General features: G+C 38.5%; 1 protein-coding gene across 1 annotated transcript in view; it reads left to right on the plus strand.

Annotated features, from left to right (window-relative positions):
* The window catches only part of jef (major facilitator superfamily domain-containing protein 6 jef), a 188217-nt gene that overhangs the window by 63127 nt on the left and 101071 nt on the right, over positions 1-24019 (plus strand). The window contains exon 3 of the mRNA XM_090388670.1: positions 22386-22655. Within this exon, the coding sequence (XP_090244796.1) occupies positions 22386-22655 (270 nt within the window). The remainder of the gene's footprint in view (positions 1-22385; positions 22656-24019) is intronic.

Genomic DNA, 24019 nt, shown 5'->3' on the forward strand with positions numbered 1-24019 from the left:
AAAACTGAGATGAGCAGAGGAGAGGTGTACAAAGAAATAGCAGACAGATTTTCCTTTCTAAGTGATGTGCCAAATAATGCCACTTCATCTGCTGAAACTGAAAGGAAACTGAAACTAATTGATGCTTACCCAGAAGACTTGGACAATAATCTCTCTGCTGAGCTTCAGCAGTTTCACGCATATGTGTGCCATAAGTGAAGTGCAATAAAAAGAGTTAAAACCAGATTCAGTCGTGCTAAAAACTTTATAAAATTATTGTAGAAGACAAAATTGAGTGTGCGTTTCCAAATGTACGAGTAGACATTGCCTTGCATATTTTTTAACATTAATGGTTACAAATTGCACAGTTGAGCGTTCATTTTTTCAACTCAAGCACATTAAAAATTCCAAGAGAACAGCTATGTGACAAGACAGATTGGATGCCTTGTCTCTGCTAAGTATAGAAGCAGATTTGTTAAGCCAAATTAGTTTTGAGGACTTGATCAAAGACTTTTCAATTAAAAAATCTAGAAGAAAACGTTTTAAAAAATAAATTAATATAAACCTATAGGTAAATCTTTGCTTATATTTTTTACTGCTATTTAGTGTTTTTGTTAAATAAATAAAAATTTAAAAGAAAACAAAAGTTTTTATTTAATACAGTTGTGGGATGTTGCCTGGAAGAAAACTGAAAAAGGGTTATAAATTTTTAAACTTTTAGGAATTATTTAAAATGAAAAGAAAGAACAAATTAAACTCGAAAAACATAGCATGTCATGACCACCTTCCTCGGTAGTCGACGTGGCTGAGTTAGTTGGTCTCAGGAGACGGTAGTATGGTTTCCCCTCCCCGAAACTCGGGTTTTCGTCCAGCAAACAGACCACAGAACACACGCAATTTAGACAGTATATACGGCGCAATATGGCCTAAGTCATCGATGCGCTTAAAACCCTACAACAATAAACATCTAAGCCAGTTTAAACAAATGAACTTAACAAACAAAATGCAAATTTGAGTTCGACTCTGCCAACGACAGGGCTAACTGAACGCAAATGTAAAAATTAAAAATATAAATAGCAGGTTACTGGCATGAGCGGCAAACTAATGTTGCAAATAAAAGAGAACTTCTATAGGCAGGTCAAGGTCGAGGTCGTTCATTTGCTATTTCCGCGACGCATTCACGCTACAGTTCCGCCCCTTCTCATCAACGAATGGTTGATCAAAGGAACGCACTCTTTACGTAAGCAGTCGGTAATACAAATTCTGTTAACATAATTAGTTAGTCTCATATCAACGAATTTACATTATACAATACGGTTTTGGATTTGCAATCAAAGATAATTTGACAATATCGATTAAATGAAACTGCATCACAACACAGGGGTATTAACGTGAACTAGCTACGAGTGTATGGTGAGAATTATGGGTATATTATCTTCCCTGAATTTTTGATATCGGCAGAACTATGGAAACGTCCTGTCCAGTGCAGAGATTTTGTTAGCTTTTGGGAGTACTGTTGGTTTCCGATTGGTTTGATGTGGTCGGAGATGCTAGTCAGCCTTGTCCTAGATGAGTGGTGTTTGGACTGATCTGTAAAACATTTTTACTAACGTGGTGAGAAATTTAATCTGGATTACTTTTACCATGCGAGCCAAATTTAAGTGTTTAATTCTTCAGATGGTGTAGGGCAATCTACTTTTTATCTTTACCCATTTTAGCATAACATACTCGACTGAGAGAAACCCCTTCAGATCAGACACTGGCTGCAACAGACCATAGTTCTGCACCATACAAGACTGAGTTAGAAAATCTGCAAGATGAGACATCTCTGCCGCAGGATCCGTAAATATTTCAGATTTGATTTTTAACTGTTTGATACAACTGAAGAGTAGTTAGCAGTCAAAAAGTATACCTAATTCTCTGCGTGATGGAACAAGTTGAATTGGTTTATTATGAATACGAGTTAGGGTAAATTTGGATGGGGACTCTTTTCCTAAATCATATGGGAAATCTAAATATAATTCTTGACTAAATATCAAAGAGCATGAAAAGGCTGTTTAAGGCTGGTAATGCATCTCCATCATTTCTACTACCCTGATTAAATTATTATAAAAGGAATTCAGGGTGTAACAAGAATAGGAGAATCCTGGAATGAGATTGCCACCATCTGTACAGTGGCGATGAAGCTATAAATTCTTCTCCTCCCTCTTGATTTCTGAATGGCCCCATGTGATCTTTAATAACCACAGTAAACCGGCAGCCTGACTCTTCAGCTCATCCTCCCGCGTCGTCGCACTTGGTGGTTTAAAACAACCAGGATATCTGAGTAGCATTCGCCACCGCGTCTGTGTAAAGTGCAATATTCGCCACTGCTGTATACAAAGTGTATTTATTACGTTATTATGGTAAGTTTAACGTTGTTGGACGGCTTACGAAAAGTCCGTTTATCAATGGGTTATTAGCCTTGTTCCGGTATAGTAATAGGTAACCACATGATCTCATAAACTCGCTCATGTTATAAAATAATTATTGTCACTTCAAAGTGTTTGAAGTGGCGCAATAAACTTTTATGATTCTGAGATGAAATCTCCACTCGCGCATCACATTCAAGGGAAAAAAAAAAATTTTGATTTAACAGTACAGTACAGCGATTTACTTCCCTTTTTGTGGAGCACTCTTAAAGTGGCAGACAATAAAACTGCATCACGTGTGAATTTTGCAAATAATGTTTTGCCTTGCATTGTGGGTTGCAGAAATGTTCGAAATGCATTTGTTATATGGGATATATATCTCTGTGAATGAAATCTGATAAAAATACTCCACCTGATATACCTAATTGAAATAAATATCTTCCCAAAGGGTAAAATGCGTAATTAATGGAAATATGAGAAATCATGCAAATGGCAATCATGACAATCAAACATACTTTTTATTGCATTTACGTGTACAAACTGAAATGACAAATTAACATAATAGCATTATGTACTGCAATATAAGTCCTCAATATTTTGTTGTTCCTCCTTGAGCTGCAATTACAGCCTTGCAACGATCTGGCATAGAGTTAATAAACTTCTGGATACAGTATGCGGTTGCTCAATTTTGTGGTACCACACCCTTACAATGCTCTCCTGCAGCTGAATATTACCTGTTGGCGCATTCTGAGCAATTTTAGGCCACATTATGTACCAGCAATTTTCAATTGGATTCAGATCTGCACTGTTGCTGGACCGGTCCAACACTGTAATGCCAGTATTTCTGAGGTATGACTGCGCCTTAAGGGAGAAAAACGAGGGAAATCAACTCCTCTGACCGTTTGGTCGTCCCGGAGTATAAACAGAAAATTTATTTATTTATTATTGGTGTATGTTTTGTGGGGGGTGGAATTTAAGAAAAATGTTTTTTTTTTTATATATTTTGTTATATTTATTATTTCCCCTTTTAAACAATTCCCTTTTATAATATCCCCCCACTTGTGCATCTGACTTTACTTCTCAGAAAATTCTAAGTTCATAGGGGAGAACTCTTATATGTTTAATTCCCATTGGTTAGGCTTGTGTCCAGTACAACAATTACACACACACAAATATATAAAATGAACATAGTTTATTTTCATATATATATATACAACATACAAAATGAACAATTGGGAAAAGTACAGTTAATGTTCAACCGTGATGGCTTAGTATTAGTTTTATATTCAACTTCATATATCGAGTATTCTCAATTAACGTTATCCTGTAATTTATAACACAAACGATATCAGTACAGTAATCTATTATCGTTTCTACCTTGCACATTATCCATAATTTTCTTTACATGCTCTATATTTCTTACTTTGTATACAGGTTTAGGACCTTACTCTCCCTTTCTAAAAAATGCTATTCATATCTACAATTTCCAGTAACAACTTATTACAAATATTCCCTTTTTCTCTCCTTTATTATAACATGACATATGTTTGATTAGTAATAACAGCCATTAATATCAATAACACTCTTATCTTTTTCTTCAGTTCCTTTCTGTAATTACAAAATTTATATCAGTCAAATTTCTATTATATTTCTAACCTATCCCTCCCACTTTGCGTATATAATTTTATACATGTACATATATCTCTGAGTATCATAAATCCTCCCTAATCATTTATTAGGGTCCTAAAGTCCTTTAAGATAATGCGAATATTAAGTTAGCCACTTACTTAATTTTTCTTTTGTCGTGCTTCGCTGTTTGAGATCCTTCCATTCTTAGCTGAAAATGTCGTCGTCGTACTTCAGGGCATTCATTCTGGGACTCCTGGCTAATTTCTCTAGTAAGGATCACAATTCTGGCATTTAGATGTCCTCACTGTATATCTGAATTGAACTGGCACTTTGTCGCACGGTCTTACTCCATGGCTACGGGTACTGCTATCTTTCCTTCCTGAGGCCTTTTTTTTTCACCCTAGTCGGCTATCTTTCCACAAGGAGAGAGTGCACCGAAGCTACTCTTCTTTACTCTATCTTGCACAAGCTTCTTATTAAACTAAGCATTATTTGACAGTGCTCGTATCACACGGTCACTATCCATGATGGTTTGTCTCGTAAAGACGGCCACTGCTCTTGCCTTCTAATGCCGGACTGGCTTAATCTCCGCACTCTCCCTCACGCTCCGAAAACTCAGATATTGCTAACACATAATTTTTTTCCGACGACAAAACCCTCAAATATTAACTGTTACTCACTTCTTTTATTTACGCTGACGAAAATCTTAACAGCTGTTTCCGTTGACTACTTCCATTTCTTCAAACCACTAAAAAAACCCACACTCCCACATAGCTCACACAGGTCTCTCTTCATCCTCCTACCCTTTCACTCTCCTCCCTGTATTCCTTTTTTCTCCTCTATCCTCAATTTGCTTCGGAGTTTTCCACGCCTCTACACAGTGGTTCCTATCAATCCCCTCTTTCTTTATTTATTATTTTTCCTTTAATTCGTTGAAAAGCCTCGGTCAGCCTGCCCCGTAGCACGTGAACAAAACTCTCTATTCTCCACCTGTTGGATCTGTGGCCATCCGGTATGTTCCTTTGAAGTAGCCGGATACTTCCAAAACAACACATAACCCTACACATATAACACTTCGTCTCTAAGGCAATTTAAAACCACAAGGAAACGACATCCGTGCCTATAGCATCTGTTTTTGGGAACTTGTGCGTGTGTTTACGAACCGATTTCCTGTCTGCGGTAATTTGGCTGTACTAAAGTGTCTCGGAATAACCCTCACTTGTTAGTCGAGTAAGCCACCCGCTGTGCCTTCCGCAGTGTTCCTTGTTTTAGCGAAAGTAAGGCAAATTGTTCTGTTTTCGTTTCGCTATCATTCTCAGGACAACTAATTTGGTTCTGCCAGTGTTATGTAGGAAATTTTACAAATGGGAAATTTTTTAATATTTTCAGCCCCTACCAGAATAAATTTGATTTCAAAACTGCAGATTTTATTCCTATATCTCATTAGTGGCAAGAATCTAAACAAAAAGAACTAATTTTCCAAATAAAAAAATCAGAAATTTTTGTAAGATTTTCAATATTCTTACAGTTTTAAGCCTTGTGAGACAAGAAGACAAACTCAAAATTAAATCTAAACAGCATAAAACCTACCAATTTTGCTGAGTCCTGTTGAAAAATGCAGTTTTGGACGTCTGTGTGGTGATCCCTAATAACGGGTTTCAGGCACTCCTCCAAGATAGCAGTGTAGGTTTCTGCATTCACCGTTCCGTTAATAAACTTAATTCGCCCCACCCCTTTGCTTGTTATGCATCCCCAGACCATCTGACCGGCGGGGAACTTTACAGTCGGTGTTATGCAGTCAGGATGGTAGGCTTCCGATTTTCGTCTTCTGACATATCGCTTCCCATCCGAGCCATGCAGGTTGAATTTCGATTCGTCAGAAAAGATGACGGTGTCCCATTGCTCTTTTGTCCATGAAACATGCGTTTTAGCTCAAGCAAGTCGCTTCTTCCTCATTTGTTGGGTCAACAAAAGCTTCTTCTTGGGCCGATAGGCATGCAGACAACATTCCAAATGTCGTCTTTGGATAGTTCGTGCACTTGTTTCAACACCAGAGGCCATCTCAAAGTCCAGTTTTAGATCAGGAGCATTAGCATGGCGATTACGAAGGCATAGCCGTTTCAAATATCGATCTTGGGAAGCCGTAGTCACTCTCTTACGGCCTGATCCAGGTCTTCTCTTCACATCGCCGGTTTCACGTTTTAATTTCAGCACCCGGGATACTGTTGACTGGTGGCAGCCTATTTCATCAGCGATAGCATGCGTGGAAAGCCCTTCCTGGAACGGAGCAACAACTACACTTTTTTTCTTGGTGTCAACTGATCATATGGAGCCATGCTTACACCACCGCAATACAGGATACTAATGAGCATGTATGCCCTTCCAACGCCGTATTTATAGAAACGGCTGATGTAATAATACCTCGCAATTACTGTCTGATGCAATACCTTTGCTTTGCTTTGCTTTGCTGTGCGCTTGCGTGGATAGTGTGAGGCTGTGTGCAATCGGGCTCCGATTAAAATTAATGGTTAGTGCAGTTTTACCGATTTGATTTTCGTGAATGATATACTAAATAATTCATCTTGTGACGAGCTGTCCGCTCATGGTGTCAACTCATCTGCATCTTCCTCTGATCCAAATGAATTTGAAAGTGGTTAATTCTACCTGCAGCTTCCCTCGTCCTATACTGAAGAATACCCGTCAACACCCAGTCACCATTCCTTGCCAGCACCAAGGTCGTCCTTCCCTCCCCCAGGCCTTCCGCTACTTCATCTAGAACAGATCTACTTAGGAACATCACCCCACCAACTTCACCCTCCCCAAGGTCACCTTTTCATTACTGTAAGTAACTCTTTCTTTGTTGCAACGGCGCTCTTTAATTGCTAGGGGACAATCCCAAAGGTCACGGCAAATATTGTTTAAGACTTTTTCACGTGATTTTGTTTTCACATACAGTATTTTCATACTATGGAGAAACTCAAGATTTGCTCAATATGCAACGATCAAGTTGAAGACTTCCTGATTTGTAGTTCTTGCAGTGGAGCAGTAGGACCTTGTTGTAATAAGATTAAATATCACAAAAAAATGTCGTCACAGGCTAAGGCACGCTTTAGATGTATTATTTGTAAGGTCGCGCAAGATAACACAAGTAGTAAAGAATATGAAGAAATGTCTATTAACGAGACTCAACTTGATGCCTACCCAGCCTTCTCAAATGGCATGCACAGCTCCTTCTCCTTGCCATACTCGATGCTGAATAATGCACCAACGCCAGGGTTCGACTTAAATTTTAATATCGAACAGGAGTTTCTCGCTTTCGTCACTGACTTTAAAGAGCTCAAGAGAGATCTACAGTCACAGGGACAATATCTTGCAAACCAGATTAGTGGATTATACGACAAATGGTCCGAGATATTTATTTATCAAAAATCTATGGCAAATGGGTATGACACGCTATACGAAAAGTTGCAAGGTGTGCTACATGAACTTTCCGATTGTAAAAAGCGCAATCTTGAATTAAAGAATTTGCTAACTAACACTACAAGACAACACACGAAACTACCAACAAACTACAACTCGGGAGAGACCCCGAAAGCTGCATCGAGTGATCACGCTGATATCGATGATACAATTCGTTTCTCGCCTGAGTCAAATTGTTTAAAAAACACAAATCCTATCGAACAACGCAAGATGCCGTTAACTAGCAGAGAATCTGGCTTAAAAGATCAAGAAATGTCGCTCGGAAGCGACGGCCAAATTTCTAATGATACTAACGATCCACCGATTATCGGCTCCTATCAAATACCTTTGGAATTCCTAAGAGAAAACAACAAATCCGCCTTAAATACCGTAAAAAAAAAATGCAAGCACTCAAATCCCTGAATCAGGGGTGAAACTCTATGAGCATAAGTGTAACCAAACAGAGGATGAACTAACGTTAGGTGCAAAACGGAAGAAGAGAAACGATAAAGGACCAATTCAATTAAGGGTAACACAAGCTGAACACCCAACCATAGAAACATGCAAAACCAGCAAAAACAAAGGACGTCGGTTGGAAAGTGTAACTCACCGAAACAAGATTCAAATCTCAGAGAATGTAAATAAATATGAGAAAAATATTGATGCACACACCGACACGAAAGAAACGTATACAGCCAAGGCACGTACAAAGCATACTTATGCCGAAATATTAAAAAGGGATATGGAAAATGGCGGCGACAAGGAGGAAGCGGATAACACAGACAAAATTGAAAGAATTTACTCTAGCAGAAAAAAAAAAAAAACCGGAATCCGAATCCTCAGCTACTAATCGGGGCTTCAAAAAACAAAAAGCTTAAAACAAATATAGCTCAAGGCTATATTTGTTACAAGGTTGGCCCCGGACACAACTGAAAGAGAATTACAAGAATACGTTAACAGCTTTTGTAAGTCAAATGTTCAGGTAACCAAACTGAAAGCAAGGTTTCCACAGGAGTACTCATCCTTTAAAAGTTTCATATAATGAGGACAACGAAGCAAGAGTTCTGGACACTAACAACTGGACCGAAGGAACACTGATATTGCCTTTCCTCAAGAATGTAAGTACAAGGACAAAATCAACAAACCCATCCTCACCTACGAATATTGAAAACGGAAATAAATAGCAACTACAGACAATCAGGAAAATAGGATTCCAGTTCGGCAAAATAAGAATAATTTATAAGATGATTTGCTATGTTACTATCAAAACGTGCAATGTCTAAACAATAGCAACTATAAAGACACCTATTCCCTGATATTACAAGAAGACTACGACATCTACTTTTTAGTGGAAACATGGCTCACTCAGGATGTTAAGGACAGTGAATTGGTCCCACCGGGCTTTGTTGTTATTCGTAGGGATAGACTGGATAAGAGAGGCGGCGGGCTCATGATCGTCTGCCAAAAAGAGATTCCTATCTCAAAAATCAAAGTCTTGGCTAACATTGAAGGAATTTTTCTCCAACTGGGCAGTGGCTCTTATATCTGCTATGTTATGCTTGTCTACCTTCAACCACCTATAGATAACACTCTTATGACGGAATTTGAGATCACTATCGACCAAATTCTTGATCAACATCTGGGAATAGACCATTTAATTGTTTTAGGGGACTTTAATATGCCACATGCCTATAATGGATGTAATGCCAATCCAACTAATGTCTGGACACTTAAGGGTAGATTTCAAAAAATTTTCATCTCTCTAAATTTGAATCAGATCTGTGAATTTCCAACTAAAAATGAAAACTACTTGGATTTAGTCTTCATCAACTTTCCTTTGGTGGTCTTTAAGCCAACTAATCTTTTCAAATCAGATCACATTCCTGTGGCTTTTTCCATCAAGAAGAGATCAGTTAAAAATACGGATTTAGAACAAAAACAGAAGCTCAATTTCAATAAAGTGAAATGGCCTGATATGAATTATGCATTTAAAAACTGTAATTGGGAATTACTATTAAAAATCAATGATCCTCAAGAAGCACTGGACTGCTTTTACCAAATCATTAATGAAGTAACTAACAATCTTGTTCCATGCTATAGTGTTCCTGATACAAATTACCCACACTGGTTCTCTAAGGAACTAAAATCCCTACTGGCAAAAAAACGAAAAATGCATAGTAGGTTTAAGACAAATAAAGAAATATGCCTTTACAATAAATATTCCTCCTTAAGAAGACAGGTTAAAACGACATTAAAACAGGACTACAACAAATACCTGTGCTTTGTCGAAAGAAGAATCTTCGAGGCAAAAGATATGAAGCCTATATTCAGCTATTTCAAAGCAAAAAATCAAAATGCAGCTGTAAACACGTTAGATATTCCCAGTGAATTGTCATCTTTGTCTGAGGCAGACAAAGATGACAACCTTGCTAGCAGCTTTGAAGAAATTTACAAAACAGATACAGCAGATGACGGGATGGAAGGTAACGAAAATTTTCCTCTCAACTACATTGATACCCTAACAGTATTTGAAATAAACCAAGCAGAATTATTGAGCACAATCCATAGTATGAAAAAGGATCTCACACGAGGCCCGGACGGTATCCCTACTGTCTTATGGAAAAAATGTGGAACTACACTTATAAAGCCATTACTTCACTTAATAAAATTGGTATTTGAGAGTGGAATCTATCCAGTTCAACTGAAAAAGGCCATTGTTACCCCCCTCTTTACAAAAAAGGAGACCCATCCTCACCCAACAATTACAGACCAGTTTGTCAATTGAATACACTCTCAAAGATAATTGAATCCACTGTAATGAAGCAGCTATTTAACTTTATGAAACTTAATTTGTCAGATTACTCTCACGGATTTATCAAGGGTCGTTCCACCTGCACAGATATGATCTCGTTTGTTTCGAACATATCCCAGGCGCTTGACGAAGGAAAACAAGTCGACTCCATCTTCCTTGATTTAAGCAAAGCCTTCGACAAGGTAGTCCATCAGAGACTAATCAACAAACTGCATCACTATGGTCTCAGAGGACAAGCACTAAACTGGATTGAAAACTACTTGGAAGGTAGAGAAATGTCCGTGACATTTAAAAGGTAAAACCTCATATCCTTTCAGTCCTGAAATTGATGTCCCACAGGGTCATCCTTAGGCCCGCTATTATTTCTTATCTACATCAACAACCTGCCAAGCACCCTTGGAGCCTACCAAATCAAAATCAACATTTTCAGACGACATAAAAATCTATAAAGCAATTCGCAGTACCAATGACTGCATCATCCTAAACGAAGCTCTTCAACGAGTTATTCAGCTGAAGGAGAACAAAATGGCAGTCAATGAAAACAAGTGTGAGCTGATGAGCTTTGCTAATGCACACAAGAAAAACAAACTTAATTTTTCTTATTGTATCAACAACAAGGCAATCAAAAAAGTTAGTACAGCCAAAAATTTAGGTATCCTTATTAAAGAATCATTTTCCTTTGATGTCCATGTCTCTAACATTGTGAAGGCAGCTAGCAAAAAACTAGGTTTCCTGAAAAGAATTAACCGAGACTTCAATCAGTTGGCACTTTTCATCTTTCTTTACAAAATCTATGTTAGGCCAGCCCTGGAATTTGCCTCACAGGTCTGGTCCCCACATGTTGCTTACCAATAATTAGAAATTGAAAATATTCATATTCAAAAGAGAGCAATCCAGTACGTTTGCTTTAAAAGTGGCCTTGAATACTATGAGAAATCCTACCAAGAGTGGTGTGTATTCTTTGGACACTGAAACGCTGGAAAAAAGAGATAAAGCCGACTTACTCCTTCTTAACCAGCTGCGAATTGCCCTCATCTCGTCTCACAAATAAATTTCAACGCTCCGACAAGAGCGTTAAAAAACCATCCACTGCTGAAACCATCCTATGCGAGAACAAATTATGGATACTACAACTTCTACAACAGGACTGCAAGATCAATGAACAAAGCAAATATTGAGATATTTGACACCCCAGGACTCTTCAAGAGGCAACTGAAATTGCTAACCTCATCCGGTACCTGACTTAAAATAGACTCTTCTTTTAAGTTCTAAGACTCTGATTGTGTAATGTGTGTGAAGAAATACCAGTGCTCTGCCTGTTCACTTAAATAGGACGGATGAGTCCTACTTTTATTTATTTAGTTTTATTTTATCTGTACATTTACTTTTTTCTTTACTTTGGGAAATGTATACTCCAAGCTTCTGCTTTGAAACTATGTAATAATTCTTTGTAGCTGTTAATAATAATAATAATAATAATAATAACAACAAACAAAATGACTGTAATAAACAATATCTTATACGTTTCACTACGAATGTTACTTTTTTAAAGGTGATGCAGTTTTTCTGTCCGCCACTGTAAGCAGCATAGTTGGTAGAATCGCTGCCCTCCCCACGCCAGGTGGAAAAGAACTGAGTTCGAGTCCTGTCGATGATGTGAGGAATTTTTATGGATTTTTTTCACAACGTGGCCGGGTTAGTTGGTCTCAGGCAAGGACAGCATAGTTTATTTCTCCCAGAAACTCGGGTTTTTCGTCCAGCAAACAGAAAATCGACCACAGAACACACTCGGTATATAAGGAGCAATATGGTATTAGTCGCAAATTTATGCACTACTATTTTTTCATTGCAAATGTGCCATTTTAGCAAGGTCTCACTTATGAGGGAGAGTGCTAAAGGAGCAGCAGGCCGAGTCCTAGTGCGATAGTGGAATCCAAATTTACAATTTTATTGGGGTGATCTAGACGGGGATCCCCAAAACCGGGCCCAACCCTGGATCTTCAGAGCGCTGGAATGGGTCCTGATTTTAGCTCCATTTTGAATGATATAGGCTAATGTGGGTAACTCTGAGGTACTAACTACTATTTATAACATTGAGTTTACAGTATAGGAAAAATCTTTTCAGAACAATCGACTTAAAGAGCAAGCTTTTAAGACTGAAAGATACAACACTGTAAATTCTGGAGCTGTATCTCCCCCTGCCACATTATCGCATCCACGTGGCCTTTAACAATCATACAAACCAGTCTGAGATCCCCGACTTCTAGGGCTGTCTCTACGGTGCCTAACCTGGTAGTCGTGTATCCACGCTGCAATCAAATTCTCAAATTTCTGAGACATTCAGGAATAAAAAGTAATTTCCTGCTAATTTTACAGAGGATTACTGGATATACTAGCAGCGAAGGAACTGCCTAATTGATTTGGTTTTATTTAAATTTCTTTTAAGGGAAGAGAAAACCGAAGTGAGCACAGGAACAACAACAAGTCGATTTAGGGATGTACGACTACTGAAAATGATTTAAACACTCGAGATGTGTGAAATATCCTTCCAAAAATATGTTATTACCTTTTACTTCACTATCATAAAGAAATAATAATAATTATCATTATTTCAGCACAGTGACTCTTTCTGTTCCTCACTCCCCACTTTTGGTCCGCTTTGCTGATCCCCTGTGAAGTATGGGCTCCGGCTTCACCGCTCTAGTTCCATCGCTGAAACTAAAATTAGCATAAATTATACACTGAGGGACAACAATATTAGGTACGCCTTCCTAATTGAGAGTAGGTCCCCATCCTGGATTCAACGGCGAAAACGTGCCACAGGGATGCTGGTCCATATTAACTCTAGTTTCCCTTTGTTGCAAATTGGATAGTTGCGGATCTCTACTCCGAAAAACTGGTTTCACCTCTCCCAAAGTACTTAATGGATTGAGATCTGGTTAATAGGAAAGCCACTGTAGTAGGTAGAATTTACTCTCACGTTCCTGGAGCCATTCTGTATAATTCTCGCCTTGTGATATGGTGCATTATCCTGTTGGAAGACCCATTTACATGTATGGATACACTGCAGCCAAGAAAGGATAAGCCTGGTCGAAAACAATTTTCAGATAACCTGTGCCATCCAAATGTTGTTCAATGGCATAAGGGGATCCAGTGTGCAATGGGAAAATGCTCACCACACCATTACACTGCCGCTACCATTATTGATACCTGGCAGGATGGGTCAATGGACTCGTGCCGTTTTCGCCATATTCCAGTCCTCCTAGCATGAAACAGCAAGAGCGGGCCTCGCAGGTAACATGAATATAACTAAAGAAAACAGAGCCGAGCTTCTTACGTGGCTCACCTCAAATCTGAGCACGAACACAGACACAATCATAATGGGGGACCTAAATATGCCACTACCAAAACATCGGGAGGCAAAAAGCGAGTTGGACGATACAATGAAAGCTTTAAACATGATCCAATTGAAAACACCAGCAACAAGAGGAACTCAGTGCCTAGATCTCATATACTACAATACCCCAGATATAAAGTTGAGGAATAGCTACATGAAATTCACTTCGGATCATCAACCACTCACGTGTGAAGCCACTTTAAGAAGAATCCGGGACATCCGTCAAACTGAACCGCATCCAAAAAGTAATACAAAGATAATTTTCTCATCAAAATATATTAAAAGTGACGTCATTCTGAAACATCTGATGGCATATAATTGGCGAAACCTATACCTTTTGGGCACGGATGATGCCTTATCAGCGCTCTCACAATCACTCATGCATATGGCTGAAGAAGGAGCATCTAAAGAAATAAAATTATCAGACATGGCAAAGCCCTGGTTCAACTCACAGTTGAAAGTAATCTTCAAAAATAAGCAAAAATTGTTCAGGAAATGGAAAAGAACTGGGCATCCAGAGGACCACACCCGGTACAAACATGAAAGAGCACGTTTCGTGAAGGGGAAGAAAGGGGCACACACAGATATGGCTAAAGCAAAACTAAAAAAAAGCAAAAGAATTGTCAGCAAAAAAAGCCTCGCGCATAAAATGACTGAGACATCCTTTAAGGAATGGACCGAAGCCACTTTCGGGAACACCCCTCAAGGAAAACCAAATTGACAGCGAAGCAAACAGTAACAGGATACAAGATGTAATCAAGGGGTTTAAGGAATCTATCAATAGTAATCGGATTGTCACTAACAATGAACATCTAAAAGAAATCAGTATCAGCAGAGAGAACTTAAAAAGTGCAATCAACAGCCTCCCAAATAAAGCAACAATTGGGCCAGATAATTTCCCACTATTTATGATCAAAATCTGTAGCTGTTATATCATCGATGTACTACTACACATATTCCAGAGAATTTTGATGGAGGAGAACTTCCCGCAGCTGTGGAAAAGCTATTTTGTAAAACCTATCCCCAAAATAAAAAACCCAAAATCTGTAAAAGACTTCAGACCAATCGCTATCGGATGCTCTTTGCAAAAAATCTTTGAAAAAACAATCCTGCACACCATTATCGAGCATTGCTTTAAGCACAGGCCACAATACCTGCACTCAGTACTTCCACAGAGATCGACCATCACCAACCTCATGAGGACACTGCAAAGGATCCAGCAAGCACTAAACAGCAAGCAGCAGGTGGACGTAGTCTTTTTAGATGTGGCAGCCGCGTATGATAACATATCCATCCCAGCTCTCATAGTCATTCTGCGGGACTACTTTCTGATTACAGGAAATGCCCTCCATTTATTAAAGAGCACTCTTCGGCGCAGACAAATTGCGGTGACAAACGAAAACATGTGCGCAACGTACGAGGTTGATAAAGGTGTCACGCAAGGCGGAGTCTTGTCTGCCACACTTTTTGCCATAGCCCTTGAACCCTTCTTAGCCCAGAATAAGAAGCACTTCATCACATACGCCGATGATATAAAATTTTTTATTACCTCTGGAGATCAGAAATCAGCTGACTACCACAACCAAGTGGCTAATACTACAATAAAAGAACTTCAAGAGTATCTAGATTGTATCGGGCTACAGTTGAATGAAAAAAAGACGGCACAAATGACTTTCACAAATAAAATAAAGCCAAACAAAATGGAAATATTTGTGAACGGCATCCTCGTCCAAAAGGCACAGTCACACGTTGATCTTGGACTCAAGTGGGACGAAGGCCTGACCTTCCGCCCGCACTTCGCATACATCCGTAACAAAACATACGCGGCGCTTTGGGCAACCAGGCAGGAACTCACCGGTATTAAAGACCCCGGTCTGATGAAGCAATACATCAACAGATGTGTTACTCCTATTCCCCTATACGCGGCATAAATCTGGTCTTCAGCTCCCGAATGCAGTATCAAAGCCTTTCTAGGACTCGAATACTGGCTCTTGAGATGGCTGAACAGAATTTCAGCTAAGCCTTTTACCATCTCAAGAGCTATACTATACTCCAATTTAGAGGTCACACCCTGGAGACAAATAATCACGTCAAGAAACATAATGACCCTAGCTCAGCTTTTAACGGGACCACTGGATGCACCGAAAGCCCGAGAGTGGATAATAATACCCGGCGAAAAACCAAGACGAGTTGCAGATAAGGAACCGCAACTGAAAGCGGCATTTACGCAGTTGGATTGCCTCGGAAGATTCTTTCCAGCAAACACCATCCAGATATTCAACAATCTCAACATCAATCCTGAAAAGCTCTGCAATTGCAAATCCTACAGAAAGGAAGTTCTCAGAAACTCTTACTTACAAATACAGATGTAAGGATACAGTTTCGGCACCTTGTTCGGCCAGGCACGAGCCACTGGGCTTTAGGAAACCCGACCTCATCAAGAAATAGGTGTCAGGATTGCCCTACCTACACAACTCTAATCAGAAGACGACGACTGCTGGAAAATTGAACTTTCAAATTTTTATTCTGCTGTATCGCGGTCATTCCTGTTGTTTCATATGCTGTACGTTGTTTGGCTGTAAATATTTGTGTTTATGTAAATATGGCGAAACTCCCACTTGTGTTTAAGCAGAAGGTATGCTTCAATTGTCACGGTATTATGTTCTTACCAGTTTACAGTAGTAAAAGCCTTTGTGAGTAATTAATAACTTAAATATTCTATATTCCAGATAAAGTGTACTTGTAAATCAGATATTATGTATTTCATGTATTTTATAATTGTAATATAGATGTATATTTTGTAACATAGTTGTATATGTATGATCACCCTCTAGCTAGTGGCTGTAACCGGGTGTTCTCCTAAGAGAAATAAACTTATGATAATAATAATCACCATCTTCCACACTTGTTATGGAAAAATGCTCGCGTTCAAATCCCGTCAATGATGCCACGAATTTTTATGAGCTTTTTTCATTATGTCGTTCAGTTAGTCCATCTCAGGCGCGAATAGTATGTTTATTCTTCCCGAAAACTCTGGTTTTCTGTCAATTTATAAACACAATATACTGTCGCCCCCATAGCCTTGGTTCCTTTATCGCTCTTTTTGAGTTCAAAAAGACGAACTCAAAGACTTGAGTTCGAGTCCCGTCGATGACGGAAGGAATTTTGATGAGCTTTTTTCACAACGTGGCTGAGAGGGTTGCATGGTTTTTTTCTCCTGGTAACTCAAGTTTTTCGTCCAGCAAACAGAAAATCAGCCTCAGAACAAACGCAATTTACAGACAGTATACACAGAGCAATATGGTTTTAGTTGCTGATACTCCTAAAACCTACTACTACTAAACACTCACCCACTCATTAGCAAGAATCAGGATTCGTCAGACAAGATAAGAGTTGTGCATTCTGAACTATATCTATGTTATTACCGTGGTGTTGGATTCTTATTTGATTGATTACAGTCATTCTACACAAGTCAGCCTCTGTTGGCATGTCCCATGAACGAGTTGTTTCCGACTACAAAATTGTCGTTTTCTAGGTATTATTTGGATACACCCGAGACACAGTTACATGAAAACCCCAGCAGATTATCGATCTCTGAGATACCTATTGCGGCGCGCGAACGCCGACCAACATGACACATTTAAAGTCCCTTAAATCTGGAATCTTGCCCATTTTCGCACTGAAATGCATACATGGAGCATCCTTACGTATCTGCCCATCTGTTTTATATCGTTATATCGCATGACAAGAACACGTGATTATCTTACTGACGGAGCACGTCATTTCATGAAAAGGAAAGGTGTACCTAATAAAGTGGCTACTCAGTGTGTGTGTGTGTATATATATATATTTCTTTTCTCCCATAGGACAATTTCTTCAACGCTTTCGGACCGGAACATCCTAGGAGATTACGGGAAAAAACATATTTAATACTCTAAACTACTCCTTTCACTCTTTTTTCTTTATTTTTACATTATATCTTCAACGATCTGTACAATTAGATTTTTTTATCAATGCAAGGGTATTTATTTATTTATTTTCTATCACAGTTTACTATATTTGCTTATTTCTAATTAGATTGCAGTCATATTTCTTACTTGACAATTTGCCTTCATTAGCTACGAAATTACTCAGATTACAACGTTATTTATTCATATACAGTAAAACCAATTTTAGAGGAATGGGATATACGTAAGAAGAGGAATGCAATAATATTTGCTGATACCATCGAGGCAATGTCAGGCGATGCGGAAAACTGCTAGCTTGGAGGGGGGGGGGAAAGAGTTGCACAGGCCAAAAGATTAACAGCAGCCGCAGGCAGACATGAAAGTGACTCTTGCAGCTCCTATTGGGAAATACAGCAACCTGGGAAGCAGAGAACGGGGACACAAGGTCTGATGGGAAAACATGGGCTATGTTAAGGCTACTAAGAGGAGAAATAGGTGCGTGTATACTTGTGTGTACACTAATGTTAGGAGTACTGTATAGTATATAAATGTGATGAATTTGAAGTACTGGTCATGTCATCAAACGCGGGCATTGTAGTAATATCTAGACTGGTATTACTCAGAAATAAAGGACGCAGAATTTGAATATGGGGAGTATGATGTGTACAGAAAGAACAAAAAAAAAAAAAAAAAACCTGTCTCATTAGGACCACCCAAGTCCGATCTTGTATGGCCATATATATTATGATCAAAACGAAGCGAATAATATTTTTTGACAAACAGGTGTGATTCACAACGAATTTATACATGAAGAGAGAGAGAGAGAGAGTCAATGCTGCGTCTGCGTACAGGGGCTTCAAAGACTATTGAAGCATATTTTCCGGGTGAAGCCTGAATAAAAAGGCAGCTGGTAATAATCGCCCATCCACCTACTCTCCCAGTCTAGCACTAGTGTACTTCGTCCTGTTGCCATGAGTACGCTTCAAAGTCAAACTACAAAACTATCGCCATTTTTGACATAACAATGGATTTTAACTGATTAAATATTTTATAAAATAAATAGATATCAGTGTTTAAAAAAAAAAAAAACGTTCATGTAAAAATAACGTTCTGTAACATAATACTTTAAAGAATATTGTTGGTGGCTCATAGAGTCCTTGTCTCTGCTAAGTAAAGTAACCACGTAGAAAACTGATCAGTAAGCTTAGTCTCAGAGCTCAAGGCAAGATTAAAAAAAAAAAAAAAAAAAAAAAACCTCTGATCGCCCTCTAAATTGCTGTCAATCCCCGAGGATTCTCCACACATATTTTGAGAACCCCTGAGTTAACCTATATTATACCCTCTTACAGGGAGCTAAATGATTTTATAATAACGGAGAGCAAAGTGGAGGAGAAATTGATGATTAAACATAAAAAAGGCACCTGGGGTGGATGGGATCTATCCAGTTATATTGAAGGAGGCAGCGAGGGAAGTAAGCAAAACCTTGGCCATAATTATGAGAGCATTCTTAGATTCAGTGGAGGTCCCCGTGGACTGGAGATGTGCAAATGTACCCAAAATTCACAAAGGCGGTTAAAAGGGTGACACAAATAATTATAGACCTGTTAGTTTAACCCTTGTTCGGGAGAAAATAATGGAGTCACTGGTTAAAGAAGCATTGCAGGATCATCTAGACAAGGCTGCAGTAACAGTTGAGACAGAGCATGGGTTTTGTTAAGGGGAAGTCTTTGTCTGGCCAATTTGATTGGATACTACGATGTGGTCACAAAGGAACTGGATACAAAAAAATAATTTTGATATCATATACAGTACTTGAATTTCAGGAAAGCTTTTGATGTTGTTGCACATGGAAGACTGCTGTACAAATTGGAGAGGTAATGGCATTAAGGGTAAGTTGCTACAATGGATATAGGGATTGGTTGAGTGGGAGAAGACAGAGAGTGGTAATCAATGGACGCAGCTCTTTGTGGACTAATGTTATTAGTGGAGTACCCCAGGGTTCGGTGCTGGGCCCATTGTTGTTTTGTGTATTTATTAATGATATTGATGAAGGCATATCAGGCTTAATGTATAAGTTTGCAGATGATACAAAGGTTGGCAGGGTTATTAATGAGAGTAATGACAGCACGCTACTGCAACTGGAGCTAGAAAAGATTAGGCAGATGGGCTGGCAAGCGGCATCTGAAGTTTAACATTGACAAATGCAAAGTACTGCATATGGGTAGCAGTAACCCAAGACAAACATACCAACTGTGTGGTACTACACTCAGGGAACGAAAAAGAGCTGGGGGTAATCGTGCAGTCAGATATGAAGTTCTGTGAGCAGTGCAGACAGGCTGCCAAAGCAGATCATGGGAGGGGGGGTATTATCAATGACATCCAGGAATTTTGCTAGTAGGAATAAGGAGGTGATTATCCCGTTATAAAGCAATGGTCAGGTCTGGAGACCTCATTTTAGGAAGAATGTAGAGTTGCTAGAACGAGTATAAAGAAGGGCAACAAGATTGATGAGAAGAACAAAGGGGTGGTCTTACCAAGAAAGGCTTACGTTCTGCAAGTTGCAGCGTCTGAAGACTAGGCACCTGCTAGGTGATCTAGTTGAGGTGTATAAAGCCTTGAATGGTTTGAGTAGGCTCAATATTGATGGGATAGGCGCCTCCGTAGCCAGGTGGGAAGGAGCAGCAGTGCGTAGCACACATTTCTTGATTAGATCGGGGTTCGAGCCCATCACCAGGATGCGGAAAGGTCAGGGAATGACCACCGCATATCCCGGAGCAATATGGCCTTAGTTGGTAACGCTCCTAAAAAAAAAAAAAAAAAAAACCAAATAACAATATTGATGGGATTCTTCTGCTTGCTCAGATTACGAACCTGAGGATGAATAGATTCATATTGCGGAAAGACAGTTGTAGAATAGATGTGCGGAAGTTTGCCTTTAGCCAGCGGGCAGTTGATTGCTGGAACAGACTTCCATCTGTTGTTGTGCAAAGTTGATAGCTCAAATAAATTTAAGGCTGAACTAGAGAAACATTTGGAATGACTGGATGGGTTTTTTTTTTTTTTTTTTGGCTGATGCTGTATAAGTTTGCATTTTTGCATCATATGCCTCAACTAATGCTAATGTTCTAGAAATCCAAAAGAGTCGAATTTTAAAACTAATTTACACTCCGAGTAGACAGCATTTATTTTTATTTTTTATTTTTTTGCATAGGTTCAAATTACACAGTTTTTTTTTTTTTTTAAACTGTGTGTAATTTGATTTGTAATTATATACTGTATTTAGAAAATATGAAGACTCCATCAAATGGTCATAAATATGTGCAAATTAGTAGGTTCTATTAAATAATACAAAAATATCCATACATAAAGTTAATAAATAAAAAAAACTTAGAAATAAAGTTAATATCTTGTAGGTCGCAGGTTGCTCATCATTGAATTATGTACTGTTATATTTCCAAAATTTTCTTTGCAACTTTACCATCCTGCAAACACGAAACTTTAAGAACCATCGACATGGGCTCCGGTAGGATATTTTGCAAGGTGGTGCATGTGGGAATAAATTTTTTCTTCACCAAATTTTCGAATGCATGCAATATCTTATATTTCATAAATTAATGAAAATTTTAAAAATTGTGTATTACTTCAAAACCAAAGGTGGTGCACTTGCACCACCATGCAGCCGACGCCCACGGCCATCGATCTATCGAATTAGTTACCCTACATTAGACGGCCTAATGGTTCAGTAGTACTGGCGTTTCAGTTGACCATGGTCCGAGCCCATATGACTGCTAAATATAACGTTTTTGTATTCTTTCTATTTCGAAATTCACATGATCTTACATGGCCGTTCCTGAGTACGAACAGGAAATTGATTTATTTATTCTACTCGTCAGTCTTGGCACGTATGGCAGGGTGTGCAACTGGTAAAAACATCACGAGCGTAAAATATCCAAATCCACGAGCAGAAGCGCTAGTAAACCAAAAAAATAAAAATAAATAAATTTACAAATAAAAATGCCTCAAAGTGAATGTGAATTTTATTATTTCTTCATCATTGGCTTGACTTGAGTTGTTGCTTAAAATACTCAATGTGCCCGCTCGAAAACCTTTATTACCACAAGCTCCCCACACTGAGTAAAATGCGCTGTTCGCGTATCTTAGGAAGTCCAACTGAAGGCCACTGCCACACCAAGCCCAATTCGAGATGGCTGCCAAGTGAATGCTTTTTAAAAATTAAACTGTGTTCTTTGCAAAAATATAAATGTAATTTTTTTTTCGCAATCAGTGAAGCATAGCACGCTGCTCTCATATAGGCCTACGACCACGTTATTTTTATAATATAAGGGTAAATAAAAAATAATTATATTAGAATTACATCACTGTGAATTTCTGTATACTTGAATACTAAAAATGATGGAGATCGAAATTGAATACTACATTATTAAAGAAACAACACGACTGTTGTTTCTATTTAGTAATGATGTTTTATGATATTATTATACAATCATAAACTAGTGAAAAATACAATAATATCGAGACCAGACAGTTCGAATATCTTAAACTGGTTCTACTGTATTTATTTAGGAAGATATGCCATTTTTGGACACTAAAATATATTACTGACACTAGTGTATTAATAATTGTTATAGGCTTAAATGATTTAAAAAATTCTTCTCTTTTTCATGAAATATTTTAAAGAACTAAATCAATATATATATATATATACAGTTTACTTCTCTCTCTATCTTTAGAGTACCGTATTCGCCCAGACTACTCGTCGTCTCCCAGAGTGGTTAACAGTGATGCGTACTTTCGCCACCCTCCGATATGGTGCCTTTCTTTACGTAACCTGGTTCATGGGATTTGGCATCGGACTTGTGTTTACTTTTCTCTTCTGGCATTTACAAGACCTCGGAGGAACTCCAACCCTTTTTGGTGTTGCCTCAGTTATTAATCACATTTCAGAGATCTTTGCTTATTTTTTCAGCTTCAAATTCATTAGACAGATTGGTCACACGAAGGTAAGGCATATTTCAGTCCTTTAAAATTGTTATGAGAATATACAACAAATAAATTTTTAAAGAAGTGGATTACAGTATGCCAAACCAAAATTTCTTTAAATAATGAAACTCCAGTTCATTAGTGTGTTCAACTAAAAATGCAGATTCTGGGCTGCAGTAAACAAACAGTATGTGGTGTAGAAGTGCGTGGTATACATTTAAAGAAAAATTAAGTTTTTTTTTTAATGCATACAAAATTTTGGGTGATCTATCATAGGCGCATTTGGGAGGTTTTGAAAAGATTTTCAGTCTCTATCAATATACTTAAATAGCATTATGGAAATATATATTAAATCATAAAGTACTGATATGTGTATAAGTAGGTACTCAGATGAAATCCATTAACTTCTTTCACAGGACAGGACCAAAAAAAAAAAAAACTTAAAGTGTGTGTATCCTGTAAGCACGAAAGATATTTCATAGATGGACAGACAACTTGAGTAGTCGAGACCCGCTAATTGACAAGATGTTTCATGTGATAACATCCTTGGCATGATTGCCTATTGCCTTCACCATGCCTGCCACCCGCTAGTATGTAACAACTCAACTCGAAGGATTTTCATGAAATTTAGACCTTTTAGAAAGATTTGTTGAGCATTCCAAATATCTTTAAAATCGGACTAATGGAATTCCAGCAATTATTTTCTTTATTTTTTGGAATACAGTGTATATCACATGGTCTACCCATATACTGTAGCTGAAGCACTGGATATTACGCTTGCTGACATGTGCAGAAACGAAATTTTCTCTATTCGTGCATAAATAGCGCTTTTTGCTGAAAATCGTGAATTATTAACATTTGGTAACGCTCTTGAAATGAAATGCTTTGTGCATATTAACTGCCTTTTTTTTTTTTTTTTTTTAATGAACTTATATTTTGCAGGTGCAAACCCGCAATTGATTTTTGCTGAACAGCATAATTATTCGCATTTTAATCGACGAATTTTAGCTGCATCTGAAATCCACTGCCTTAGTACATGCAATGCATTATTTTAAGGAGCAGAACATGTCTGTTAAATAGACTGCTCGAAACCCACCTTATAATGGCGGCGCGGCTGCCCCACTAACCCCCTTCCCTCAAGAGAAAAGTCCGCAGCGAAAACGCTGCGGAGTTTAGTCTACGCGCGTCCCTAGCCCTATCAAATTTTCGTGTACCCTTCGTCGCGAAGGGCGGTTTGTCTGTTGTGAGGGGAAAACCGGAGTCAATCCCGGTGAAAAACCTCACGACCACGGTTTGAGACCGCCAAACTCAATGCTGAATGCCCTTGAGAAAATTCCCATAAGGGTAGCGCTGGAATCGAACCTCGATCAGCTATTCAGCAAGC

Source organism: Mastigoproctus giganteus, chromosome 14 (assembly GCF_048544385.1).
Source record: "Mastigoproctus giganteus isolate SK-2022 chromosome 14, ASM4854438v1, whole genome shotgun sequence".
NCBI classification, from domain to species: domain Eukaryota; kingdom Metazoa; phylum Arthropoda; class Arachnida; order Uropygi; family Thelyphonidae; genus Mastigoproctus; species Mastigoproctus giganteus.